The following is a 24,852-nucleotide window of genomic DNA, read 5'->3' on the forward strand; positions in this document are numbered from 1 at the left end:
CTTTCGGTCTAGTCGCTCAGCAACCCTTTACAAGGCTTTGGGTTTTTCGACCCTCTGCCTCTTATGCCCCAAAAGGACTGGGTCAGGTGGCCCGACAGACTAAAAGGCTAACTCTTTCTGATGGTCAGAGGTGTCCCTAGGGGTAGGATCAACTGCAACTGCCAGAGTGCAAAACGTTTGAGATTTTCTGCCCACAAGTCCCCTTTGGGAGGGATCATTTCCCTGATGCATGAGCCTTAAAGGTCATTTAGCAGGGTTACTGTCTCACTTTCATTCAGTGCCCTCCGTACCACTGTCCTTACACCAACACCTTGCCCCTGCCCCACAACCACTTAGAGGTCTGTCAGCTTCTCTCTAAGTGTGCAATAAGACTGGTTCTGTGGCAAGAACGAGGCAAGGGGTGGTACTCAACTTCTTTCAGAAGAAAGAAGGGGGCTTGTGCCTAATACTCGATCTGACTCTTCTGAATGTGTAACTGCTTAAAGACAAATTCAAGATGGACTCTAGCTCAGTTCTTCCAAACCCTCAAACATCAGCACTGGTTGGTGTCGCTGCACCTTCAAGATGCCTAATCTGCATCCCGTTCATTGAAAGCACAGGAGGTACCTGAGGTTTGTTGTGGGCCAATGTTAGCAGAGTTTTCCTAAAGTCTACCAAAGGTGAGACTTTATAAAACTATCCCTTGGTATACAGGACCCAACTCTTAGGAGTCTGTACTACCCAATGGTTTGGTAGAATGGCAGAGCAGCCAGGCTTATCATAGGAGGATGATGTGAGCTGTAGCTAAGTACAATTAAAAGAAACTCTTGCACACTTGTATGTATGGTAAAATGGACATGTACTTTATATGCACAAGGCAAAGCTATGTTCAGGTAAGTAAGTACTATTTCAACTAATCAACGCTATAGAAAACCTAAGCAATACTTTAGGTGTGTGAACCAATAGTAGGGAAATAAACAGATATTATGTTATGTTAAAGGTACTTATATAGTGCACCCTCACCAACGGAATTGGTCCCCAGGCGCTCTGGTGGATCTATAAACGAGAAGTTGGGATGGGTTAGTAAGGTGTAGAGGGAGTAGGATAATGAGTGGTGTACTGTTGGCAGCTTCAACTCGGTAGACGCCAGGTGCTGAGCTTTGGTGGGAGTATTGGATCGGTGTCAGTCCGCGTGTGCTGTTGGTGTGGCTTATGTGTTGTTGCAGTGTGGTGAAGTGCATGCAGCTTGTTGTGTGAGAGATGGTTGTGTGAGTTTTTTTGAGTGTGATAAGTATGCAGAGAGTTTGACCTTATATTGGTTAGTGGGTTATATTACATTTAACATGCTAACATTCACAGTTCTGTCTAAGTGTAGTACTTGCTGATCTACATAATTCCGTCTCAGTGTGGCACTCGCTAGTCTTCACAATAATTATGTAGCTATGGGGAAGAATAGTGTTCTCAATTCCAAGTGTGGCATATGCTAACATTCGCAATCCTGTCTAGATATGGCACAGGCTAATGTTCTCAATTGTAAGTGTGGTTCATGCTAGCATCCAAGTTCCATCTAGGTGTGGCATATGCTAACATTCACAATCCTATCTAGATGCGGCACAGGCTAATGTTCTCAATTGTAAGTGTGGTACATGGTAACATCCAAGTTCCATCTAGGTGTGGCATATGCTAACTTTCATCATGAACACAGTTCAATGGTAAGTGAAATCACTTTAGAAAATGTTCTGTTGTAGGAATAAAAAGGATTATTCATCAGCAGCAATAGCAGTTCAGTACTTTAAAAGACGTGTAATACTTTTCAATGGCCTAAGGCTTCAGTAGTCCATCCCCATCTATGTATGAGTACATCAAAGTCAGAATGGCAGGGAAAAGAGAAGGCACAACGACGGAGGAAGCAGAGAAAGCAAAGTTCAGTATAATGATTTTGAGGGTCAAGAAGGCTTCAGGTAACTTGGTAAAGGCTCCATATAGGTGCCTAAGCAGAAGACCTAGGCGAACGGTATGGGTGAACACCCAAACAAAGGACTCGGCACTCCAGCAACACAGGAGCATCAGAATGGCTTGAGGTAAGTACCACCCGAGCCCCACGGTACCGGAGGAGTGAAGAAGAGACAGCTGGATTCTTTCACGGTGCAACAGCAGTAGACCCAAACTACTTTTCCTTGATCGTGGTGACGAAAGGAGGGACTCTGGAAGGGATGTCACAGCAGCAGTCGAGAGATAGGACTCTCAGCAAAATGATTCTTTGTACGGTCTGCAATTTTGGCACCTTTTCAGACTTCAATGATGAATGGTTCCCTCCCGGTCAATCTGCCTAGATTCTTTGGTCCTGCACTCTGGTGATGGGACTTTGAGAAAGGGGTTCTTTCCTCTGGCGGTCCAACTGGAGTCCACCAAAGTTCTGAGAGCATTTATTGATGTGTAGTCTATGCACTGAAATAGGGTCACAGTGCTCCTGGTAATGGAGGTTTGCAGCCCAGGAAGGTCACAGCATGTCATTGGTTGGCTCACCTTGAAGGTCGTTTTATGGCTAGTTGGTCCCACCAGCCAAAGGGAAGGATTCATCTTCCTCAGAGCTGCTCTGTCAATTTTAAAATTGGGTCAAGACAGCAGTGGTCTCTTTGCGGTTGCTGGAAAGAGCTGCAGGCATCTCTGGTCGTCGTCTTTAGATATTTTGTTCCAGTGGTCGACTTGCCTTCTGCCTCAGGCACCTCACCTTTTATCAGTATTTCATGCTCATCTTCTGAAAACTCTCCTTGCAGTTTACAGAAAGGGGTGTGCGGCTGTCCAATTAGGACAGCCAGCCCCCCAGTGGGAACTGGTTCTTTGCAAGCACACCAGAAGACAAAGGTTAGCAGAGTTTCAGGATCCTTCCATGCTTCCTGTCCTTGCAGACACACTGGAGCCTCAGCGGGCTACAGAAAGGGTTCCCGCTGAAGATTAAACCTAAACCAGGACCTCCCCCACCCAGAATGACCAAGAAAGAACAACCACACCATAAGTGTCAAAAAAAGAAAGAAGCCACCATGTTGGAACAAAGGTGACCCTTCTGTGAATAGCCGCAGCTGTTATACAGCCTGTGAGGAAAAATAGCACAAAAGTCGGTAGAACACATCCAATGCCAACAGCCATACTTGGATGCTTGTTACTGTAGCAGAATGGTTGCAGGAACAGAGAGGCAGGGGATACTAGGTAAACCCTCAGCACTCCACATAGGGTGGCGTGTGCTGATCTCTCAAAAGGAAAAGCTAAGAAGGATAACAAGTTCCCCCTAACCTTGAACAGTAGATTTTAAGGAAAATAAAATGATATAAAAAGGGGAGTCCAATAGGCCCCAGCAACACTGCACAAAGGGTGCTGTGTGCTGCAAAAGTGAAACACAGATGCCATTTGAAAACTATGGAGGAAAGCATGACTCCATAAAAGAAAGTAAAAGCACAATGAATAGGGTTGCAATGGTCAGAGCAAAAAGAATGAAAAGGGGGGGGGGGACTCTCCTCATTCAAGAGAACAAGAAAAAGGTCTAGAAGTCCAGCAAAAAGTGATTGGGTTCTCACAAGGAGAGAGGATTTGCCACAAAACAGATGCATCTCCCTAACAGTCAACATCTGTAAAGGGTAGGGTCTAGGGAGGTTTTATTGCAAATTTGGTCGAATCCAAATCCATTGAGTTTTGTGAGCCATATATATATGTGGGAGTTAAGGGTCATAATGAAGGTTTAAGGGGATAAGGGTGGGGGAGGGGCCAGAGGGGTGGCTTAAGAGAAACATTAGATGGATTTTAATTCGACCAAATCTCCTTAAGTCGCATATAACCCTGCACCTTGCTGCTCTTTTGCTTTTTAAGTGCTCCCCAGAACAGGGCCAGTTCTTCAGAATCCCCATCGTTATGCAGTTTTTGCAGTGATTCTGTAACCGGTTTCCTCAAAAACAGTTTGTAGTACTGGCGTGGGATTTAATATTTGATTTTGCCATTCCTCATAGGAGCCCTATGTGAGCCCCTCCATTCTTGTTCTATTGGATTACTCTCTTAAGGTGATTTTCTTGGTCGCAGTCAGCTCCGCTAGATGGGGAAATGAGCTCCAGGTGTTCTTTTAAGCCTGTCTGTTTGGTTTTCTCCAAAAAAGTGACGTTGAGGACGAAGCCCTCCTTTCTTCCTAATGTGGTCTTTGATTTCCATCTGTCTAAAATCCATATTCCTGTGTTACCCTCCCCACCCAACTTATCCTTCCAAGGCAAATTAACTGTTCCATTGGCTGGTTCCGGTGAAGATCTCAGCTACTACGTCTACCAGACGAGGGACCTCCAGAAAGATTAACAGGTTTTTGTTGGCTAGGCTGGTGCATGCGCCAGCACCCACCAGGCCAATGGTTGAATTTGAATTAACCAACATCCTGTATGAGTGTCCTCAGAGAGAAGTTACTGCCCTTTAAACCAACAGTGGAGGCCCCAGTGTTAGAGGCCTGGGAAAAGCCAGCTTCTGTCACTGCAGGGTCTCAGACCTGGCTAAGAAGCGCTACACGGCAGTTTGATTTTCTGCCTTCCTCTCCATTCTTATCTCCCCAGAGTGATTGATGGAGCATGAAGCAGCACCCAATCTTAAGACCTCCTCTTGATCTTCTTTGACAGAGAGAGCAATCTTTGGGGTGTAAGGTGTTCCCCTTGGGCATATGGAAGGGTTATCCTCAAGGAAAAATGGGGGATACGGTGTTTCACCCGATGAACAAATTAAGATAGGTAAAACTCAAAATAACGGTCTCCTCAGAAAGGTCTACTGCACAGATCTACTGATTTCCACTGTCTGGGAACACCACCACAACGAACAATATATTTAAGGAAACCAGATCCTATAAATGTTATCTTGTAGATACACACATGGTGGTGTCGAAAAAAAGGGCTTGTTCATAAACCGACAAACGTAGTTTCAAAAATACATCATACTATATATACAAATATACATTTTTATTTAGAAGTACACAAATTCAAACTATTTATTCTTTTTTGTATATATAAAAGTATTATTGTAACCTTAAAACCAGGTTTGAAAAGACAATCACACACAATACATAAATGCAAATTACAACACATACATTGCACATTTGATTGAGAAAAACCAACAGCACTGAACACAAAAAACCTCTAACGTTTGTTGCGTTCTTCATATAACCCAAAATGTTTGTCACATGACTTGTTAATGTCTGACATTCATCAGGGGAATCTGCTTCTTAATTTCAGTGAGCAAACAACCACTTTTTTCCTGGTCGGGGTAATTCTTGTTGAAAATTCTTATTCAAAATATATAAAAAAACAATTAAACATATGAACAGCTTGTTCTAACACCACCATATGATTCTCATCGAAATAATTCATTAGTATTGCTGGGTATTCCTTAACAACTAAACCTTATTTATGTCCCAAACGAACACATTTGCACGAGATTCTGCTGCATAATACCTTCAAAATGTCATGTTCCGAACATCCACAGCTGGAGATTGAATTCTTAAATCCGTTTAAGTAGGACTTCAAAATGACTCCTCAAACAACCCTTTCAAATGGGCATCAAGTAGACAGTGTATCTACTTGATGTCCATTTGAAGTATGGTAGTGTTAGAACAAGCTGTTCATATGTTTTTTAATTGTTTTTTTATAGATTTTGAATAAGAATTTTCAACAAGAACTACCCCTACCAGGAAAAAAAGTGGTTGTTTGCTCACTGAAATTAAGAAGCAGAATCCCCTGATGAATGTCAGACATTAACAAGTCATGTGACAGAAACATGTTGGCTTATATGAAGAAAGCAACAAAAGTTTTAGAGTTTTTTTATGTTTAGTGTTGTTGGTTTTTTCTCAATCAAATGTGCAATGTATGTGTTGCAATTTGCATTTATGTATTGTGTGTGATCGTCTTTTCTAACCTGGTTATAGGGTTACAATAATCCTTTTATATATACAAAAAAAGAATAAATATTGTATGAATTTGTGTACTTCTAAATAAAAATGTATATTTTTAGATCTAGTATGATGTATTTTTGAAAATGTTTGTGGGTTTATGAACAAGCCCTTTTTTTCGACACCACCATGTGTGCATCTACAAGATAAAATGTATAGGATCTGGTTTCCTTACATAAATATATTATATATTTATCACCCGATGAAGCCATCACATCTCCCCTAAAGTTGTCTCCACCGATGTGATCCTCCCTCATATATCCGCCCCCAGGGTCAGGATTAGGTAGCGGCTGCCATCCCCTGGCCACATGGGAGGCGGTCACTGCCCGGGAATCTGATCACTCCATTGAATTCATTTAATCAGGCACTGGCTTTCCTATACAAAGGAGTACAGCAAGCCCCTTGCGTCAGTGGTTGGACTTTATTAGCAATTACACAAGACCACGTTAAGAAAAGTAATTAAACTCTCATGAATGATTCCATCCTGGATTTATTTAATTTCACGGACGACTGCACAGGAGACCGTTGCAAGAGTGGTTCATCTCTCAATCACAAGCAACTGGGGATTAGGAAGATGCAGTGGTGTAACACAAAAGGTCTTCCAAACGCTGTAATGGTGGAACAAACAGAAAATGAACAATCCATGCCCATCAGCAATTTTCCCACTACAAAGTTCCCATTAGAACCAATTACTATGACAGGTTGGGGAACTCAACTCCAGTCCTACAAAGCCCATGCTGCCATCCTAGAGGCACAGCTGCACATCAAAATCTTGGCACTTATGGTGTTTAGAGTATATTGTGTTATAAATGGGTAAACCCTACTTAACACAAAGTCTATCTCCACCAGTAGGGAAAATAATGTGTTTGTAACAAGGAGAAATGACAGGGAAAGTAACTAATTATTATGGACCTCAAAAAAACCTACCTAAACTTCATGATGTTCCGGCAACACAGTCTAGAAAAAATTGGACTGTATGCTGATGAAATATAAAAATAATGTTGATTTATTACAAAATGTACCACAAATGGTTAAAACATCAATGGACCCACAAACACAGTGGAAGAATATTAACAAATAACCTAATACCTAGACCTATCGTCTAAACAAACTTCTTACGTAATTGCACAAAACACAACAAGACTCAAAAATAAAACAATAAACATTCTACATGTGTTTAAAAAAAGAAATTCCCGACATGTTTCTGTTCATCAACGACTCAAACGGTTGAACATTCATCAGGGGAAAGCTTCTGTAAATATGCTGTAGACTGCTTCAACACTGTGCACAATGGGTCAGTTTTCACATCTCAAAAATGGATGTAATCTAAAATACAAAAATTAAAGGAAGTTATAGTAAGGGAGGGGTCTGTAGATACCAAATATACCTGCATACTTCAGAAGAAATACTGAGGCATGGAGTAACACGGGCAAGATAAACCAAATAACATCTGCCCTTTGTTTAGACGATAGGTCTAGGTATTAGGTTATTTGTTAATATTCTTCCACTGTGTTTGGTGTTTGTGGTTCCATTGATGTTTTAACCATTTGTGGTACATTTTGTAATAAATCGACATTATTTTTATATTTCATCAGCATACAGTCCAATTTTTTCTAGACTGTGTTGCCGGAACATCATGAAGTTTAGGTAGGTTTTTTTGAGGTCCATAATAATTAGTTACTTTCCCTGTCATTTCTCCTTGTTTAGAGTATATTAACATTCTTGCATTAAAACACTTTCCCTGCAAGCGCTACATGTTCCAGGGCTAGACAGTTGCTTGATTGTCGACCACAGTCCCCATATTTTGCAGGAACACAACACAGGCACTTTTAAACACATCTTCAATATGTGGCAACACCAAGCATAGGCTTGTTTGAAAAAAGTATATGTGTAATGCCTAAATGTCACCTCTGGGTTCTGGAACCAGTTCGTTGGAGAATGTACTCAATCACATGATCAGTGATATTTGCAGATTATTATAATTATGGTATTTATTGAGCACGGACCTAGCATTGAGATAAAACAGAGCACTCTACAGAGGTGTACACATTATAGATGCATAACGGAGCACTTTTCAGTGGTAACAGAACAGATGCACAGCGGGGTACAGCTGTAACAGGTGGCGGAAAGAGAGGGGTGGCCAGCTTCTAGCGAGTCAGATGGCGCGAGCGGCGATGTGAGGTGTTGAGGAGAGACTCATTGAAGAGGTGTGGGTCTTGAGTACTTTTCTGGATAGCAGGAGCGTGTGGGGCGAGTCTGAGGTTGACAGGGGGTTCCAGAGTCTTGGGGCATAGGCAGAGAAGGCTTGTTTTCTGGTCCTTTCCTTTTTCCAGCTGCTGATTTCAAGTCTGCACATGTCCTGGCTTGTGGTAGTGCCCCGTTTGCCAGAGATGCTGGGTTTCTCTGTGAGGTAGCTGGATGACTTGATGGTAACTGCCTTCTAGATGATGGAGCAAGACTTGAAGGTGATTTGTGCATGCAGTGGGAGCCAGTGAAGGTCGATGAGGGCTGGGGTGATGTGGTTGTGTCGGCGTAGACCTTTGAGGTGTGCGGCCGCGTGTACGACACATCTCAGGGGGACAAAGGAGGATGACGGGAGGCCTTCAAGGAGTGCATTGCCCCCATCCAGTTGGGATCGGACCATTGCTTGCTTGAATAGTGATTCTAAAGCTGCCCGGAGGTTTGAAGGGCTTGACTTTTCGTAGGAGGGAGAGCTGATGCCAAGCTGTGAGTTTTCTTAGCTATGTGTTTCTTGAAGGAGGGGTGTTTGTCAATTGGAACCCGAGGGACCTGGTGCAGGAGGGAAGCTCAGGTGTGGAGCCCTCTGAAGCATATGCTTCCCCCACCCGAATGATGCCTCTCATTCATAGAGTGGCACAGAAGCTATTACACCCGGTATGACTGGTAAGATATTTACACAACCCTCTTGTGGGGGCTGTGTAGCCATGTAATGTAATATTAGAACAGTGACATCAAAAAGGAAAGGCTAGACTCTCCAGTGATACCTGTAGCAGAACAGTCTGACTTAACTTCCGGAGGGAGGAAAGCCTATTGGGGAGGTACAGTTATTCCCAGTAGTGTCACCACAAAATAACACACCACACTGTATTCTGAAAAATATATAATTGTATTACTAGATCAAACAGACAATATCTACAAGATCAAAATAAGTGCACAGATTAAACATAACAAACAAGAGCATAGTGTAATTATAAAAACAGTACATGGTCCGTTAAGACCTAACCCACTCTTAAGGTTAACATGGAAACCCCACATACCTGGCAGTAGACATTATGCATATATACTTTAGTAGTTAGGAACCCTAGACAATATAAAGTGACATTATACCATCATATTCAGGGCCCAATATGCCACACAGAAGCCAGTCACAAGTTTCCTGCTACAGTCAGTACACTAGCAATATACATAATTAATTTACACACTACACAGCTGTAAAGCTGCTAGAGGTATGGGACAGGGGTATGCAATGTCCACCACAGTCAGGGGTTTACTTAACTTCCCAATATACTTCAGGATGATACCACAAAGAGCCAGAAAGGCATGTTACTCTCCAAGGAAGGAATGAGTTGAAAGGAGTGATATGTTGTAAATCCAGAGAAGTGTAATGCACAGATTTAAAATGCCTAATACTTGGCAGTTGAGAAAATCCCCTGTCTCAATAGAAAAGTGGCGGAATACAGTGGGAATTCAAGAAAATCTTTACTGTTCAGGTAGGTACCTTAAAATGTTAGAGGAGTATCTGGCATTAAGGAAAGCGCCCCAAAGGAAACATTGCATCAGTCTATAGGCAGACATGTGGTAATGGTGAAAAGCTAGTAAAATCCCAGTTCTCCCTTAAAGGTGCAGGTTAAGCAACAAAGGACCCTAGGGGACATGATAGGCCCCCGTAAAGAAGAGCTCCAGAGGCAAGTTCATGGGCCAGCAGCACCAGGAGAAGATGCAGCTCAGCGGGAACCACTCCAAAGTAAAGCGATGGGGAAAATGCAGTTGTAACCCACCTGCAGAAAGTTGCTGCCATGGAACACCAGTGACCCCTGAAGGAGGGTAATTATGGCAAATAACCCACAAGCCCAGGGCTGAGATTTACGTACTCCTGATAATTTGCTTAAATATGGTTCCAATATTTCGTTGGCCCAAATATATCTCCATACTGCCTTAAAAAGGTGTTTCCTTTGGGTTGCTGACACTCAAAGTGGTAGAATGGCCAAAGCAGTGATGGCAACCTTCTGGCCTCACTAAACGCACACAAACCTGGGGTTCTCCTAATGCCACCAGGGTAACCTAATGGCCCAATGCTATTCAATAGGGTGAAATAAGAAGCATGTTGGGCTCCACGGACAAGAGGAGCCTAAAGGTGACATTGAAATAGACAAAGGGACCTCTAAAAAGATGTCCAGCTGCAGAATTGTACTCTGTTGTCTTCAGGATGGGCGATTTCAGAGGTGGGAAGTGCTCAAAACATGAGTGAAAGTCACGGCTTGGTCCTAGATGGGGTCATAATGGACAAAACCCCCACACCTGACTAACTGGACCATCAACATGAGATTGCAAAGGAATTCTGCTTGTGACGGCTCGGGTTTGGAGCCTGCAGATGTAGCCTCTGGAGCATCAGCAGGAGAGGTTGCATTTGTCTGCATATGGACGAATTTAAGCACTGGGGCTTTGCAGCAATAGAGATACAGAACCATAACTTCCAGAGAGGACCAAGTCACTGCATAGAGGATTCTGAGGAGTGGGCTCCCTAGAAGAGCCGTAGGGAAGGTCAAAGTGGCCACTTCAATGGGCCAGGTCAGCAAATCAAGAACTTGACACAAGGAAAGTGGACTTACCCCAGCTCAGGTTGGCGGGAACCCTTCAGACACACTGGCAAAGAAACAGAGGCACACATTTGTGATTGTTTCCGCAGTGGTGACTCGAGCCAAGGCTCACAGGTTGCAGTTTGAAGAAAATGCAGCAGGACACGATGCTGGTGGTCTGCACGGCAGGAGAATGGTACCAGAATCTCACTAGACAGATAAACTGTCAGTCCAACAGAGGCAGTGGGCATGCTGGGGGTGCACAAAGGATGCAGGTCAAACAGCACAAGTGAGGCCTGAAATTTGCTGAATCACAAACACCATCTGATAAACAGATCTAGATTTCCTTGCTGGATCAAAAGTAAAGATCACTGGGCAAAGATGCTGGAGCAAAACATTAGCCATTGTGCTTGGATCATCAGTCTTTGGATGCTTCAGCATTAAATCCCAAGGTTTGATAACATTCTTGGTAAAGGGTGTCTGCTTTCATGCCAAACAGGAGGGAAGAGGGTTCCCCGAACCACCAATTGTACATACATGCATTATTCAAACATTTGGTTAGGCATTCAGTACTGGCCACCACATACCAAGTTTCACAGAGATCTGTGTGGATAAGCTGGGGAATGTGGGTCCCCGAAGGCGATGGAGCCATACATCCTCCCTCATTAACTTGTAGGTAACTAAACTCATTCTTTTGAGAGCTTCTGGCTGGAGCTCACTCCAGACGCGATATCTATCCATATGATATGAAAGGTTATTTATAACGCGCTTAATACCCAGAGGTTTCTAAGCGCGGACGCAGGGATCAAACCTGTGTTGCTCCATGTCGTCTTGCTTCCAAGGCGAGCACGTTGCCCCTGAGCTATCCCCACTCTACACCCAATGAAACCTAAGAGCAACAAAGTTGCATTGTCTGCATACTGTGTTTCACAATTGTAGGAACCATATCTTGTGGAGTCATTTTGCAGTATGCTGCCAACAACCAGTACTGTCTGGGCCAGGAAGACTTAGGAGTACCTTGATAGCAATGACATATGGGTGACATGATGGTCCCCAAAGAAGTATAGTCCTAAAAGAGTTGCATCCCTAGTGAGATCTGAAGGTATCCAGAGTTAATAACGAATACATGTTAATAAATAACATTTTTAAACAAATAGAAAATACTGAAAAAAACACTGTTTTATTGAACATATATATGGGGTGGGGTAAGGGATTAAACCGGGTGGGGAGGGGGTTGGGGTGGGTTATAATCAAAGAGAAACAGGGTTTTAGGGGAATCTGGGGGATAGGGGTGGTAACCCCAAATTGAATTTTTTTAAAGTCTTTTTTTCAGTATTTTCGTTTTTTGCAAATATTTTCGTTAAAACATTTTTGGGTAAATTTCACATAGATGCAGATCTGAATTGCGCATACCGGTGGAAATGGTCGGGGCATCATATAGACAAGCCAAAAGAGGAGGGGACTCGCACAAGAGCACTTTCTCCCTTGTCCTGGCTAAATGGCCAGCGGGCACCATCAGCATGACGCAGAACTCGGAATGTATTAAATGTAAAAATACAAATTCACTGAAAATACTTTAAGGAAACGCTCATACCATTACTACAAAAAAATTAATCAATGGAAACACTTTTTAAATGGATATTATGGTTACAGCGCAAGAAAAATGTGCAATAATTTGCCAGTTACGGTTTATATTGCAACCATAACTGTGCCACTGCCATTGTAAAACAACCATGAGTCTGCCAACACCATGCAATACTCGGGATTCCACACATTCCCAAACAAATTAACCGCATGTAACCAAACTTTAAAACCTCAATTCCACACAAAAAACAGCCAGAAAAAAGTATAAAAGTTGGTTACATTTCATGTGAGGGTCAAGATAAAAAAAAATAGATCCTACGAACTGTACAAATTAAATTGACCTAATTTCCCAGAGGAAACATTGTGTGGAGAGATGCGATGAGCAGAGACTGGCAGGGGATCAGTTATGCTGTTTTTGTGGCGGCCTGTCTATTCAGGTCTATATATATATATATATATATATATATATATATATATATATATATATATATATATATATATATATATATATATATATATATATATATATACAAACTAGTTCATTTTGTAGTGTTCAGTTATTCAACAAACTTTACTCAATTAATTAGAAATCAAACAGGCAGGGCATGACAAAACTAATGTACCAAAGGTGATACACTGCACAAGTGGGCACATATATAAATAAGTCCCAGTAAAGATAACGAAAAAAATAATGCAACGATTCGCCTCTCCTGGTACATTATTGCACTTAAATCAGGGACCTTTTTGGTAATTGGCAGATGTACAATAGCCTGATTCTTTGGTGAGAATTTGGAAACCCGGCCAAAGAGATTCTCCCCCCAGTTGAAGTGGTTGTATTGAGGCCAAAGAAGTCTTTATTGACGCCGCCCCAGTTGAGAAACCTTTCACACTGGTATCTAAAGGCGAGCCTGCACTTGGGTTCCTGAAAAATACACATGGAGTAGGTGGGGAATAGGGATTTTGTCTTCGAAAGGACTGTATTGGTATTTGAAGGTGGAGTACGTTTATAGGATCTATGTTGGAACACCAAATTATTTTGATCGAGAGTAAAATGGTCGCAATTATTTTAACTCTTTTTCTTACCGCAAATTGAGGGTGGAAACTCCAACACGGTTACCCTCCCTGCACCACTGCTATACATTTAAATTCCCGTACCCGCCATCTACTTATTTTTTGGCAATCCTGAAGAAAGAAAATTCAGTCAGTAAAATGCAAGCATTTTACTCGCGATCAAAGGCGTGAGTACCCCTTGGTAGGCATGAAGTTAGACCAGCGTCAGACTTCTGAGTCTCTGCATCTTGTCCCATAATATAGCAGATAACTGTTTAGGAAGAGATGTGGCTAATGCAGTGCGTTTCTTTAGTATGGGGTCAGATACTTTGGAGGTCTGGATACCTCAGGCCCAGCTGCCCTAATTCTCTACTTATATTGGACATTATTTAGATCATATGTGTTCATGCATCTGCTTCTCTTTACAGAATCTCCAACATCCATATGGATGTTGCTGTGCCCCACTCCACCGGATTAGAGCGAGCTGTTGAAGTGGAGAATTGCCAATGCCCTCGGGGCTACACTGGACCATCTTGTCAGGTGAGCGACATTAAACATACCCGTTTTAAATTTGATTGATCTGGAAAAACAGATTTTAAAGACCATTATGACAATGCCAAAATAGATTGACAGTTGTATTGAGTCCATCATGCCTTTTTTCTGTTTTTGATACGTTAATCCCACATGGCACTTCCTTCATGAGTCTACCTCTACACAGTTGTCTATCTCTGTTTTGTACATTGCCACTTTTTATCATAGACACTGTGCATACTAATTTTCAAGTCTGGGTACTGTTCACTAGATTTGTGGGCGTAGTTTGTTATTTAGCCCCCGACACCTTGACGGTTGTACTAGTTATTGGTTCTAAAGGACAGAATTGAGTGCACAACTGAACCAACAACCTGCTTATGCAATGAGACAAAGCGCTTTACTGCCACTTTGGCATGAGGCCTCGATATTTTGAGCAGTTTCCTAACTGGTGTAAGACCTTGGAGAGTCACTTTCTATGTGTTCCCCGTGAAGACCTTGGAATGCCTCGGGGTACCCACTGCCCATAGTTTTTCTGAAAAAATAGCCTTGAATTCTAATGGAGTAGAGCCTGCTGCACCCTGGGATTGTCCTCACTGGTAACCCCATGTAAAATTTAGTACAGACTTCCCAACAGCCAGACATTGTTCATTCAAGTAATTGAATGGAATATGCATGTGGCAAAAACTGGGTATGGCTACTGCATGTCTTGGAGAGGGGGGCACAATTGCCAAGTGCAGCTGTGACCATTTTGTAAATGGAGTCTGGAATTCAAACTAAATCCACACCCAAGAGAGAGCCCAGGAAGAAGCCTGCAAAAGTTGAATGTGACGGCCCCATAGGTTTGGTGGTCACCAGATGGGTTGCATGAATGCAACTCTGTAATTGGGGCCTCCTGGCTCAGTGTCCCATGAAAATGGAGGGCCTGCCCCATAGCCTTGAGTTGACTTAGGGATGAGCCTGAAAGCATTGACGATGCTAACCCAAGCACTAGACGTGAGGAAGCCGTGCCTGAATCTGAAACATTTGGGGAAAATCTTCCTTTTTTGCACTTTTCCTATCTACTTAAATGGGACAACCTGCCATGTCTGCTGACCTGCTTTTTGTTAGTGAGGGCATTTTTAACATCACTCACTTCCTTAATTTATCTCGTTTTGGGGGTACTGGTTAGTTGGTGGGAAACCTTTGCCCAATAGTAAGTCCTCCATGGTACTACCTTCCTTTGTAGGTGCAGTAGACAATGTCCCCCCCCCTTTCTTTTCACTGACTGAGCATTTTTCCCATATTTGCTGTCAAGCCGGAATTCAGAATCTGGAGCTCAAACAGCACTCTATGGAGCCCCTTAACCTTTTGCTCCTTTTGCTCACAACCTTTTGTGATTTTATAACCCGAGACAGGTTAGTGGCAGCTATACTTTAGTTTTGGCGTCACCAGGGGTGCAAGACCTTTTACTTAATAAGTCGTCCAATGTACCTTTTCGATAGCCATTGTGGTACCAATGTTTTCTTTTTAAAATCCTGCTTTTTTGTTTCCGGGCTTGCTTTCTCTAGGTGACCATGAGGTAGGCCTTAAAACGTCTGTTTGTTTCACGTGGGCTCTTTGTGTGTCCACAATGGCATCCTCCATATTGGTTCTAACTGGTTTGGGCTAGTAAAGCTTCCTGGCCTAGCCCTCCTTTGGGGGTGGCTACGTCAAAGTGGTAGTCCCATTGACAAATCACTGTAGTTGGTCATCTCTCAATTTGTCCCAAGCCTCTTTAACTGATTGGCCTTTGGCCAACCGCTGTGTGCAAGGGCATTTGGTGTTTGTCCTGCCAATGCTGCACGCTTGGTTTCCTGTTCTGCAAAGAGGAGAACGCAAGTTTGCTGACTTGCTTTGAGATGTTTCCCTCAATTCCCACCATATATGCCATTTTAAGCCCTGCCATGACCCAAACTGGCTATGTACAGTACCTTAAAGAATATTGCTGCTTGGGTTTTTTACCTATGGAGATCCAGTTGGGGGGGTGGAGGGGGCGTGCATGAAGTGTCTTGTCCTGTCCCATATCTACTGGGTCAAGTCTTCCTCGCCAGGACCATTGTCTGGGGCGTTTACTACCAGCACCCACCATTTACCGCCGTAATCCTCCTGTTGGCTGTGGGTTGCTGCTGCTGATGTCCAGAAGGTGGTTGATGCCTCAACTTACTCACCAGATTCCCATCCCACGACTTAACGGTTGGTGTATGGCTGGCAGAGCATTGGCCACAGTGGCAGGAGGTTATCTCCAATGCCTGGGCCCTACAGCTCATTTGGTGCAGTTATTGCCTACTCTTTTTTAAAAAAACACCGAACGTCCTCCTCCCCCACCTCCAATCCAACCGGGACAGAAGCTCCAGGAAGAACTGAGGGGCCCTGTTGTTGAAGGATGCCGTGGAACGGAAAGGATCGGGTTGGTATTTCCTGGTGCCCAAGAAGAGAGGAGGTCTCGGTCCCATTCTGGACCTTGGCTTTGAACAAGTTCCTGAGGAAAGACAGGTTCAGGATGGTGACGTTGAGAGAAGTTCTCCACGCTCTCGAACTTCAGGACTGGCTGGTGTCAATAGATCTGCAGGATGCTTATTTTCATGTGCCGATACATCAAAAACACAGGAAGTTCCTGAGGTTCCTCATAGGGGACAAGCTTTATCAGTTCAAGGTGCTTCCCTTTTGGGTTGCCCTCAGCTCCAAGGGTCTTCACCAAGCTAATGGCAGTAGTCCCGGATCACCTCAGGAGATCCGCGGTCCATTTATTCCCATACCTGGATGACTGGCTGAGCTGAGGAAGTCTGCAGGACAGGTCTCGTCTAGAGGACACCTGCCTACTACTGCACAAGTTGGGCTTCTCCCTGAACTTTAAGTCCATGTGCTGCCAGTCCAGAGGCTCCAATTCATCAGAGCAGTCCTAGAATTCATCGGAGCAGTCCTAGACACCCGGATACGGAAGGCCTTCCCTCCCGCGGAGAGGGTCAACCACATTGCACAGATGGTGGATTTGTATCTGGAACCATGCCACTTTACCAGGGGCTTCCTTCCTCCGCCTCTTGTGCCTCATGGCCCCTTGTATTTTTCTAGTGCTAGAGACCAGGCTATGCATGAGATCCCTTCAGTGGCTCCTGAGAAGTCAGTGGTCACAGTACCTCAGAGCCCTCACTTATTCGCTCAGGGTGTCCAGGTCAGTGGTCGACTACCTCAGTTGGTGGACCGACGTCAGCAATTTCATGGCGGGGAACCCTTCTGAGCTCCTTGGCCTCAGGCCTGGGTGGACATAGATTCTCTCTGAAGGGTCGTGGTGCTAACTGCTAGGAGTTGCAGGTGAACGACCTTTGATCAGCAATGGAAACAAGGTGGCACATAAACAGGCTGGAGTTGCAAGCTATCAGGTTAGCCCTGAGGGCTTTCACCCCGCCTCTCAAGGGGAAGAATGTCCTAATTCTGTCAGACAACACGGTGGCCATGCACTACCTGAACAAGCAGGATGGCATGCGCTCCCTCCCCCTCTGAAGAGAGGCGATACATCTGTGGTTCTGGTTGCTGGAGAATCAAATCTGTCTGTCGTTCAGATGGCAGGGACCGAGAACGGCTTGGCCAATACACTGAGCAGGCAGAGCATGGTCTCACATGAGTGGACAGTGTGCCAGGAAGTCCTAGGTCTTCTCTGTCTGGGGTACCCCGGCAGTGGATCTGTTAGCCACAGAGTCCACAAGGAAGTGCAGACAGTTTTGCTCGAGGGAATTGCCAGCGAACCGCACACTGGGGGATGTGTTTCTGGTGGATTGGACCTTCCCACTCCACTGCGCCTCCCCCCCCCCCCCCCCCGATTCTTGTCATCTCATGGGTTCTCAGGAGGTTGAAGAGGTTTGAGCAACCATGATCTTGATCGCCCCTTACTGGGCGAGGAGAAATTGTTACTCCGACCTCTTGGATCTGGCCATCTGCCCACCTCACCGGTTGACATGGCGCCTGGATCTCCTGACCCAGTCGGAAAGTCGGGTACTTCACCCGAACCCAGAGTCCCTCAACCTACATCGTGGCTCTTGAGAAGATGAGGTATGATGACTGGAACCTCTCTGAGGAGGTACTTGAGGTGTTGCTGGCTACATGCAGACAGTCTACCAGATCCTTCTATACGTGCACGTGGAGAAGATTTGAGGCGTGGTGCAGGGAACGCGAGATCGATCCCATCTCTTACCCTACCAGTACAGTGATGGAGCTCCTTCTGTCACTGGCCTCAGCAGGCCTTCAGGTTGTTAGGCAAAGTTTGTATGCAGTACCCTCTGGGAACACTACAAACAACTCTGACTACAGGTATAGGAAACCCAACCTTTGGTAGAAGCTTGTACTACACAGTTTTGGTAGTTTGTTGAGCAGCCAGGCTTATCTCAAGAGGGGCCAATGTGAGCTGTAGGGGAGTTACACAGAGATTCACAGTGACAAGTATTCAAATAAACTCTTACACACAAGGTTTCTTGAATAAACAATTATTCATTTATTTATCAGTGAGTTAGAATAAGCATTCCTCAGAAGGGAGCAATATAACAGTAACACTCAAATACACTTCATGAAATACACACTCTTATCTGTAAACCAGTAGATACCCTTTTGGGATGGCCCACAGACACTACCTACACCCTCAGGTGACTTCAATTGCTAGTGTGCAGGGGACATGAATATATCACTGTTGCATTTAGAATCATATAGTAATAAGTCAAAGGAAAAGGTTATTTAGAACATACAAGAGACCACAGATATTCTTAAACTGGCAAATACTTTCAGATCCCCTAATAAGAGTCATTCAGTGAAAGAGGCTAAGCCAAAGTCAATAGGCAAAAGTCTATATAAGCGGAATCACTTCTTTGCAGGCAAGTAGAAATTCTTTGCACAGTGTTTTAGAAGTCTTTGAAGAAAAGAAGAATCAAATGTAGGGCCACAAGCCGTTAGACTTGTGAGTAGAAGATACAAGCAACTCTACAGTAAGAGGTAAGTTCTCTCAGACTTTTTACAGTACCTTTTGTATTGAAGAAAATGTGCAGCAGATGACTTCTGTTCCTGTGCAGCTCTGCAGATCTCACTGTTCCTGGGCCGTAGTCATGGGGAAAACAGGGAGGACTTCTGGGGACTCCTGCACTGCAATGGGACAGTCACTGCTCACAACTGCCAATTTTCAAATCAGTGGCTGTTCAGTGTTTCAGCGCCTCGTGTCTACCGCAAATAGCAACACCACGGTTCCTGTCTGTCGAGATGGACTTTTCTTGCTTCTGGGGTCCTGGGGGCTCATGCTCGGTCAGTCCTGCTTCCTGGGAGTCCGGAGGACCTTCCTGGAGCTCTAGGCCAGCTTAAAAGCAACACGCACAATCTGGTGTTCCTCTCCCTGGCTATACGGTTTCCAGCAGCAACTCTGTGGAAATTCAACCAGCTCTGAGATGGATGTCCAGGTGGCTTACTTTGGAGTTGATTGGTCCCACCAACTCAAAGGGAGAAGTCGTCCTTGCAGGACCTTCTCTAGCGATACAAATTTGGAGTTTCAGCATAGCAGCAGGGCTTCACCAGGCAAACCAACGGTCCAGGAGTTGCAGCAGGTGTCCTCTTCAAGTTCTTCTTCGGTTCCTTCGTCCAGTGGTCGACTCTGCCTTCCAAGCCAAAAGCCTCGCCTTTTATTCAGTTCTCTCCCATTCATTCCAGCCTAGCTGTCAGTCACCCAGCAGGGTGGCTGTCCTTGCCGGACAGTCAGCCGGCCAATCACCAGAGAATGCATTTGGGTCTCCTAGGAGACTTAGCACAAGGTGTTTTGGGGACCTCCCTCGCTTCCTGCCTACCCCAGACACCCTGGAGCCAGAGGCGGGCGTCACTCGTGAATCCTGCCAAAGGCAAAGCGAACAATGGGACCAGACCTGGTATAGCGCGCAGAGTAAATCTCAAGAAGTACCTTTTCACAAAGAAATGGCAAAAAAAGACTGGGGGCATTTTGACAAAAATGGCATCCTTGGGTGCTTTACTGCAGCTGCAAACGCAGCCCACGGTAAAGACACACAACGGTAGTTAAAATGAAACCACTGCCACCAGCCATTCAGTGAGAAAAGGGTAACATAAAGAAATGTTACATGAGAAGCTAGACAAAGGGGATACTAGGTAAAACCTCCAGCACCCTATTGGAAGATAGTGTGTGCTGGATCTAGAAAGTTACAAATGTAAGTAAAGTCAATTTCACTTTACCGCTCTGGGAAATAGTAGTTTATCCCAGAGAAGGTAGTTAAACCTTTGGAAATCGGCACTGAAGGTGCTGTGTGACACACTGTAAAAGATGATGCCTCTGGAGTTTCAGACCCCACAACCAAAAGAAACAGAGTTCAAAATCACATTAAAATACACAAGAGTGGGGAAAAAAGGGTCTCATTCTGCCCAGGTAAAATAATCAAGTCTTCAAAATCCAGCAAAGTTGCTGGGGGTCTCTTAGGTGGAGGGAATGAGCACATTTCTGAGAAATCTCCCTAACACAGGTTACCACAATCAAAGGATACTTGGCAGCCTTGTCTGTGTTCAAAGGTTCTCGGATCAAGGTTCTTTCTTTACAATGCCAGTCATGGCCCAATTCCCAAAGGGCCTTGGAATATGTTTCTGCCAACTCCTTTTGTTATCCCAGATTGGGGTTAAAATCTAGGTCTGACATTCTTGATGGGGGCTCCTTTCGAGCCCATGCATTCCTGTTCTTTGCAATTGCTATCATTGAAGAACGCCTTTTCGGTTGCAATTACATCAGCCAGGAGAGTTAACGAGCTTCAGGCCCTGTGTTGCAAGCCCCCATTCCTATGTTTCTTTCAGGAAAAGGTTTCCCTTTAAAATAAGGCCTGGCTTTCTTCCGAAAGTCTTATCTGATTTCCACCTTTCTCAGTTTACAGACCTTGCGGTCTTCTACCCTCCACCACCCCCTTTAAGGAGGATGGAGCAATTCAATAGCTTAGACCCCAAAAGAGCTTTGAGCTTTTACGTCGCTATGATGTCTGAGTTCCGGAAATCTGAATAACTGTTTGGTGCCAATTCATTGTCCTGCAAAGATCTAGCTGTAACGAAGCAGACTCTATATTGGTGAATCATCCTTTGCATCACAGAATGCTACCAGTCTGCATGCAGGGAACTTCCACCCGGCATCAGGGCACACTCAACAAGAGGGGTCAGGGCTTCTAGGGCCTTGTAGAGGGGGGGTTCCCATTTGGGACATTTGTCTTGCAACCATGTGGTCATCCTTGCACACGTTCACCATAGACTATTGTCTGGATGTTGCCCACGGGCGGATGCACTTCTTGGTAGGGCAGTTCTGCAAAATCTGCTACTGTAACCCTTTCTGCCCAACTCCATGCTCCTAATGCTTGGGGAGTCTTATTGGATGAGGAATCTCCAGGAGGAAAGCAATCCATTGAAGGAGAATTTACTTACCGTAATGTTCTTTCTATGGATTCTTCTCCTGCAGATTTCTCATCGCCCCTCCCATCAATCCCCGCTCAGAAAATTCTTAGGGCTTGGCGCATCTAAGCGAAGGGATACCTGGTGATGGCTCTGAGGTGATCGGTCCTATCTGGCTAGTCGCTTGCCTTTAAAAAAAAAAAAGTATTTTTACTTTCTCTCTAATTTGTTCAAAGCTGTTTTTTCACTTCTTGGGGATGTTTCCCATTGTCAAGTTTTTACAGGCTGGTTAGCCGCCTTGTCTCCATAGTTTTCCTCTGCAGCGTTGAAGCACAGGGGAAAAAGGAGGGTGGGGGACAGATATGGGGCGTAGTGACCTGGTATATATACGATACCCAGTGTCGCGCCCGGAGCGGACAATCGAGCACCGAGCAAGATGGATCGACGGCCGAGTCGAGGTCCACCAGCGCCCTTCTGTCAAAGTTTCAGAGCAGCAGAGCTAGATAAGGATATCGATCAGATGAGGAATATGCAGGAGAAGAACCCATTGAAAGAACATTTCAGTAAGTAATTTCTCCTCATTCAACAAGTAAGTTGAGCTTGACCCCAAACACAAACATTTTTTCCTGGTGGGAGTTCTAATCGCTCAACAGCATACCCAACACCAGAATGGGTACAGGCTTTACAAACGTTTATTCCCCTGTTCAAGCTAGATCTGATATCAGTCAGGAAAGTTATGAGACTCAGCATCTGGCATCTTGAATATTTCTAATACCCACATGAATGACTAAGAATGCAAATATTATAGTGGTTAGCCGAACAATGGTCACAGAAAGCAGGCCTGTGCGAAGATCTAGTGGTATTCTCACGAAAAATAAACAAAAGTCTGCTTCGGGTGGTCACCAAACATGTGCATAGGAAGACATTTTGGCTCTCCTCTATCTACAAATAACAATAACAGATGCATCACTGGCAGGATAGGGAGCACATTGCCTTCACCTCACTGCTCAGGGGAAATGGACAGCAAAACAATAAACATACGACATAAAATTGCTAGAAATTCTAGTAATAAAAATGGCTCATACAGGCAGACAACACAACTGCAATGTTCTACATCAACAGGCACAGTGGAACACATTCAAAACAGTTAACCACCCTGGTACAAAAACATTTGGCATTGGTGCATACAAATAGACATACCCATACAAGCCTAGCACCTCCCGGGGGTTCACAATTTTCTAGCAGACTCATTTAGTAGAGGCTTCATACCAGAACACAAGTGGGAACTCAACACCAATACATTCAGATTTATTTTCTCGACATGGGGTCACCCAACCATTAACCTGTTGGAAACAAAAGAGAACAATAAATGCCAAAACTACCCGTGCAAGTTCCCCCAACCGCGATCCCTAGGCTATGCAGTATGGATGAGCTGGTCAGGGATATTTTCATACACTTTTACCCGGCACCATTCATTCTCTAACAAATTCACAAGATGCACCAGGAGAGTCTAACACTAATACTCATTGCACCAATGTGGGCAAGATAGCCATGGTACTCACACCTAATGTACATGCCTCTGCGCCCACCAATCAAGCTACATCCAATACAAGTCCTGCTAACAATGAAGAAAAAACAGGTAACGCACCCAACTCTTCAGGTGACCAATTTAGCAGCCTGGCTCCAGAGGTCAGAGTTTGGGCATCTTCAACGCCCTACAAAGTGCATGGATAGCATTTGAGAAGCAAGGAAATATATCTTAAGACATTGCTATTTCAACAAGTGGAAAAGACATTTTGTTTTCTGGTGCAAAAGAAACAAAACCATTCCCATAGATTGCTGCTCTTCAAATGTGGTACTATAATCACATGTACTTGTTAGACTAGGGTCTTGTGCATAACTCACTATAAGTGCACTTGGCAGCCTTAGCAGCATGCATCACATCGTATCAGAAAGCATCATGGTCAAGAGTACCAGTAGTTAAAGCCCTTATGTATAAACACAGTAGTCGTCGCTCATGGGACAACCCTTTGAACCCATGCACAGAGCCTCACTTAAAGACATCACATACAAGTTGGCTTTCCTCATTGCTATAACATCTATTTGAAGGATAAGTGTGCTTCAAACACTATTGGTTTCTTAACTGTTCATTTCCATACATAAAAACAGGGTATCTTTAATAGTGCATCCTAGATTCTCTCTGAAAGTCATTTCTAAATTCCACGTAAACCAGTCAATTGCCTTGCCAGCTTTCTTCTAAACCCCACACAGAAAAGGAGAAAGATCTCTTCATACTTTAGATGTGCAGCAAATTTGATACCAGCAGAGATGATGTGGGGGTTGGGTTTCCTCTAGCAATACCCAGAAATTCATGGGCTGCCTAAATCGAGCCCTCCGATCAAACACCAGTGCAATTAAGCTAAGGTTTTGACAGGTAACCAATCTTGTTGGCTCCAGAAACTGCAAAAGTCTCAGGTACGCTCCCACAAGATGTGTAATGTAGGCTTTGGCCTAGACTGCTCCTGATCAGTCCACACCAGAGAGTGCACGACTAGACTCAGTGAGAGCATGTGTGCACAATAGCCATTTTAGGCCCAAACGCTTAACTCAAATGGTCGAATGCCATTATCTCTGTGCCATTCCTGTGTTCAAGAGGTCCCCAGAACAGGGCTCATTTTTCTCATTCCCAGTGTTATGCAGTTCATGAGGAGTTTGTGTAACCAGTTTCCTCCATGCCAGTTTGTGCTTCCAGCGTGGGATTTGAATTTAGTTTTAACATGTCTCATGGGTGCTCTGTCTGAGCCCCTTTTTTCCTGTTCTCTTACATTGCTCACTCTTAAGGTGATTTTACAGGTTGCCACGACTTCCATGAGACTGGTGAGTGAGCTCCAGGCATTCTGTTTTACCTCCCTATTTCCAAAGTGAAGGTGACATTGAGAGTAAGGCCCTCCTTTCTGCCGAGGGTGTTCTTGGATTTCCATTTCTCTGAGCAGATCCATCTTCCTGTGTTTTTTCCTCTGCATTGGAAGGGTGAAGCAGAGGAACGATTCCGTCGGCTACACCCAGTACAGGCCCCAAAGTTCGAATACTAGTAAGGATGGCCATCTTTTTGTTGGTTATGCAGGTACTCATGCTGGCACGGCTGTGACTAAAACAGTACCTGTCCAGGTGGATAATTTGCTGCATCTCAGAACATTACGATCTGGCTGGGTAGGATGTGCCTGACTGTGTCAGAGCTCATTCTACCTGAAAAGTGGCTGCCACCTCTCTGGCCTCGACATCCTATCAGGTGTGCGGCGCATTGTGCATCAGACAGAACCGACGAGGAGCTGCTCTGTGCCCCCTGGCGGCGGGAATGTTTCCGGAGAATAGGTGCACTGGGATAAGGATATCATAGATGGGGAATCCGTGGCAGGAACATCATCCGAAAAAAAATTCGAAACGTTAAGCATACTTCTCAACATGCCTCAAACCTGAAATGTGGCATGTGGCTAGGTTCCATGGTGTAGACATTGTAAC

The 24,852-nt window shown here is 44.4% G+C and overlaps 1 protein-coding gene across 7 annotated transcripts in view; it reads left to right on the top strand.

The window, feature by feature from the left end:
- The window catches only part of HSPG2 (heparan sulfate proteoglycan 2), a 1,237,996-nt gene that overhangs the window by 478,883 nt on the left and 734,261 nt on the right, over positions 1-24,852 (top strand). For all 7 annotated transcript variants that reach the window (XM_069610942.1, XM_069610946.1, XM_069610944.1 and 4 more), the window contains one exon: positions 13,821-13,932. In XM_069610942.1, coding sequence (XP_069467043.1) covers positions 13,821-13,932 — 112 coding nt within the window. The remainder of the gene's footprint in view (positions 1-13,820; positions 13,933-24,852) is intronic.

This window comes from Ambystoma mexicanum, chromosome 8, assembly GCF_040938575.1.
Source record: "Ambystoma mexicanum isolate Mex_15411 chromosome 8, UKY_AmexF1_1, whole genome shotgun sequence".
Taxonomy (NCBI): Eukaryota; Metazoa; Chordata; class Amphibia; order Caudata; family Ambystomatidae; genus Ambystoma; species Ambystoma mexicanum.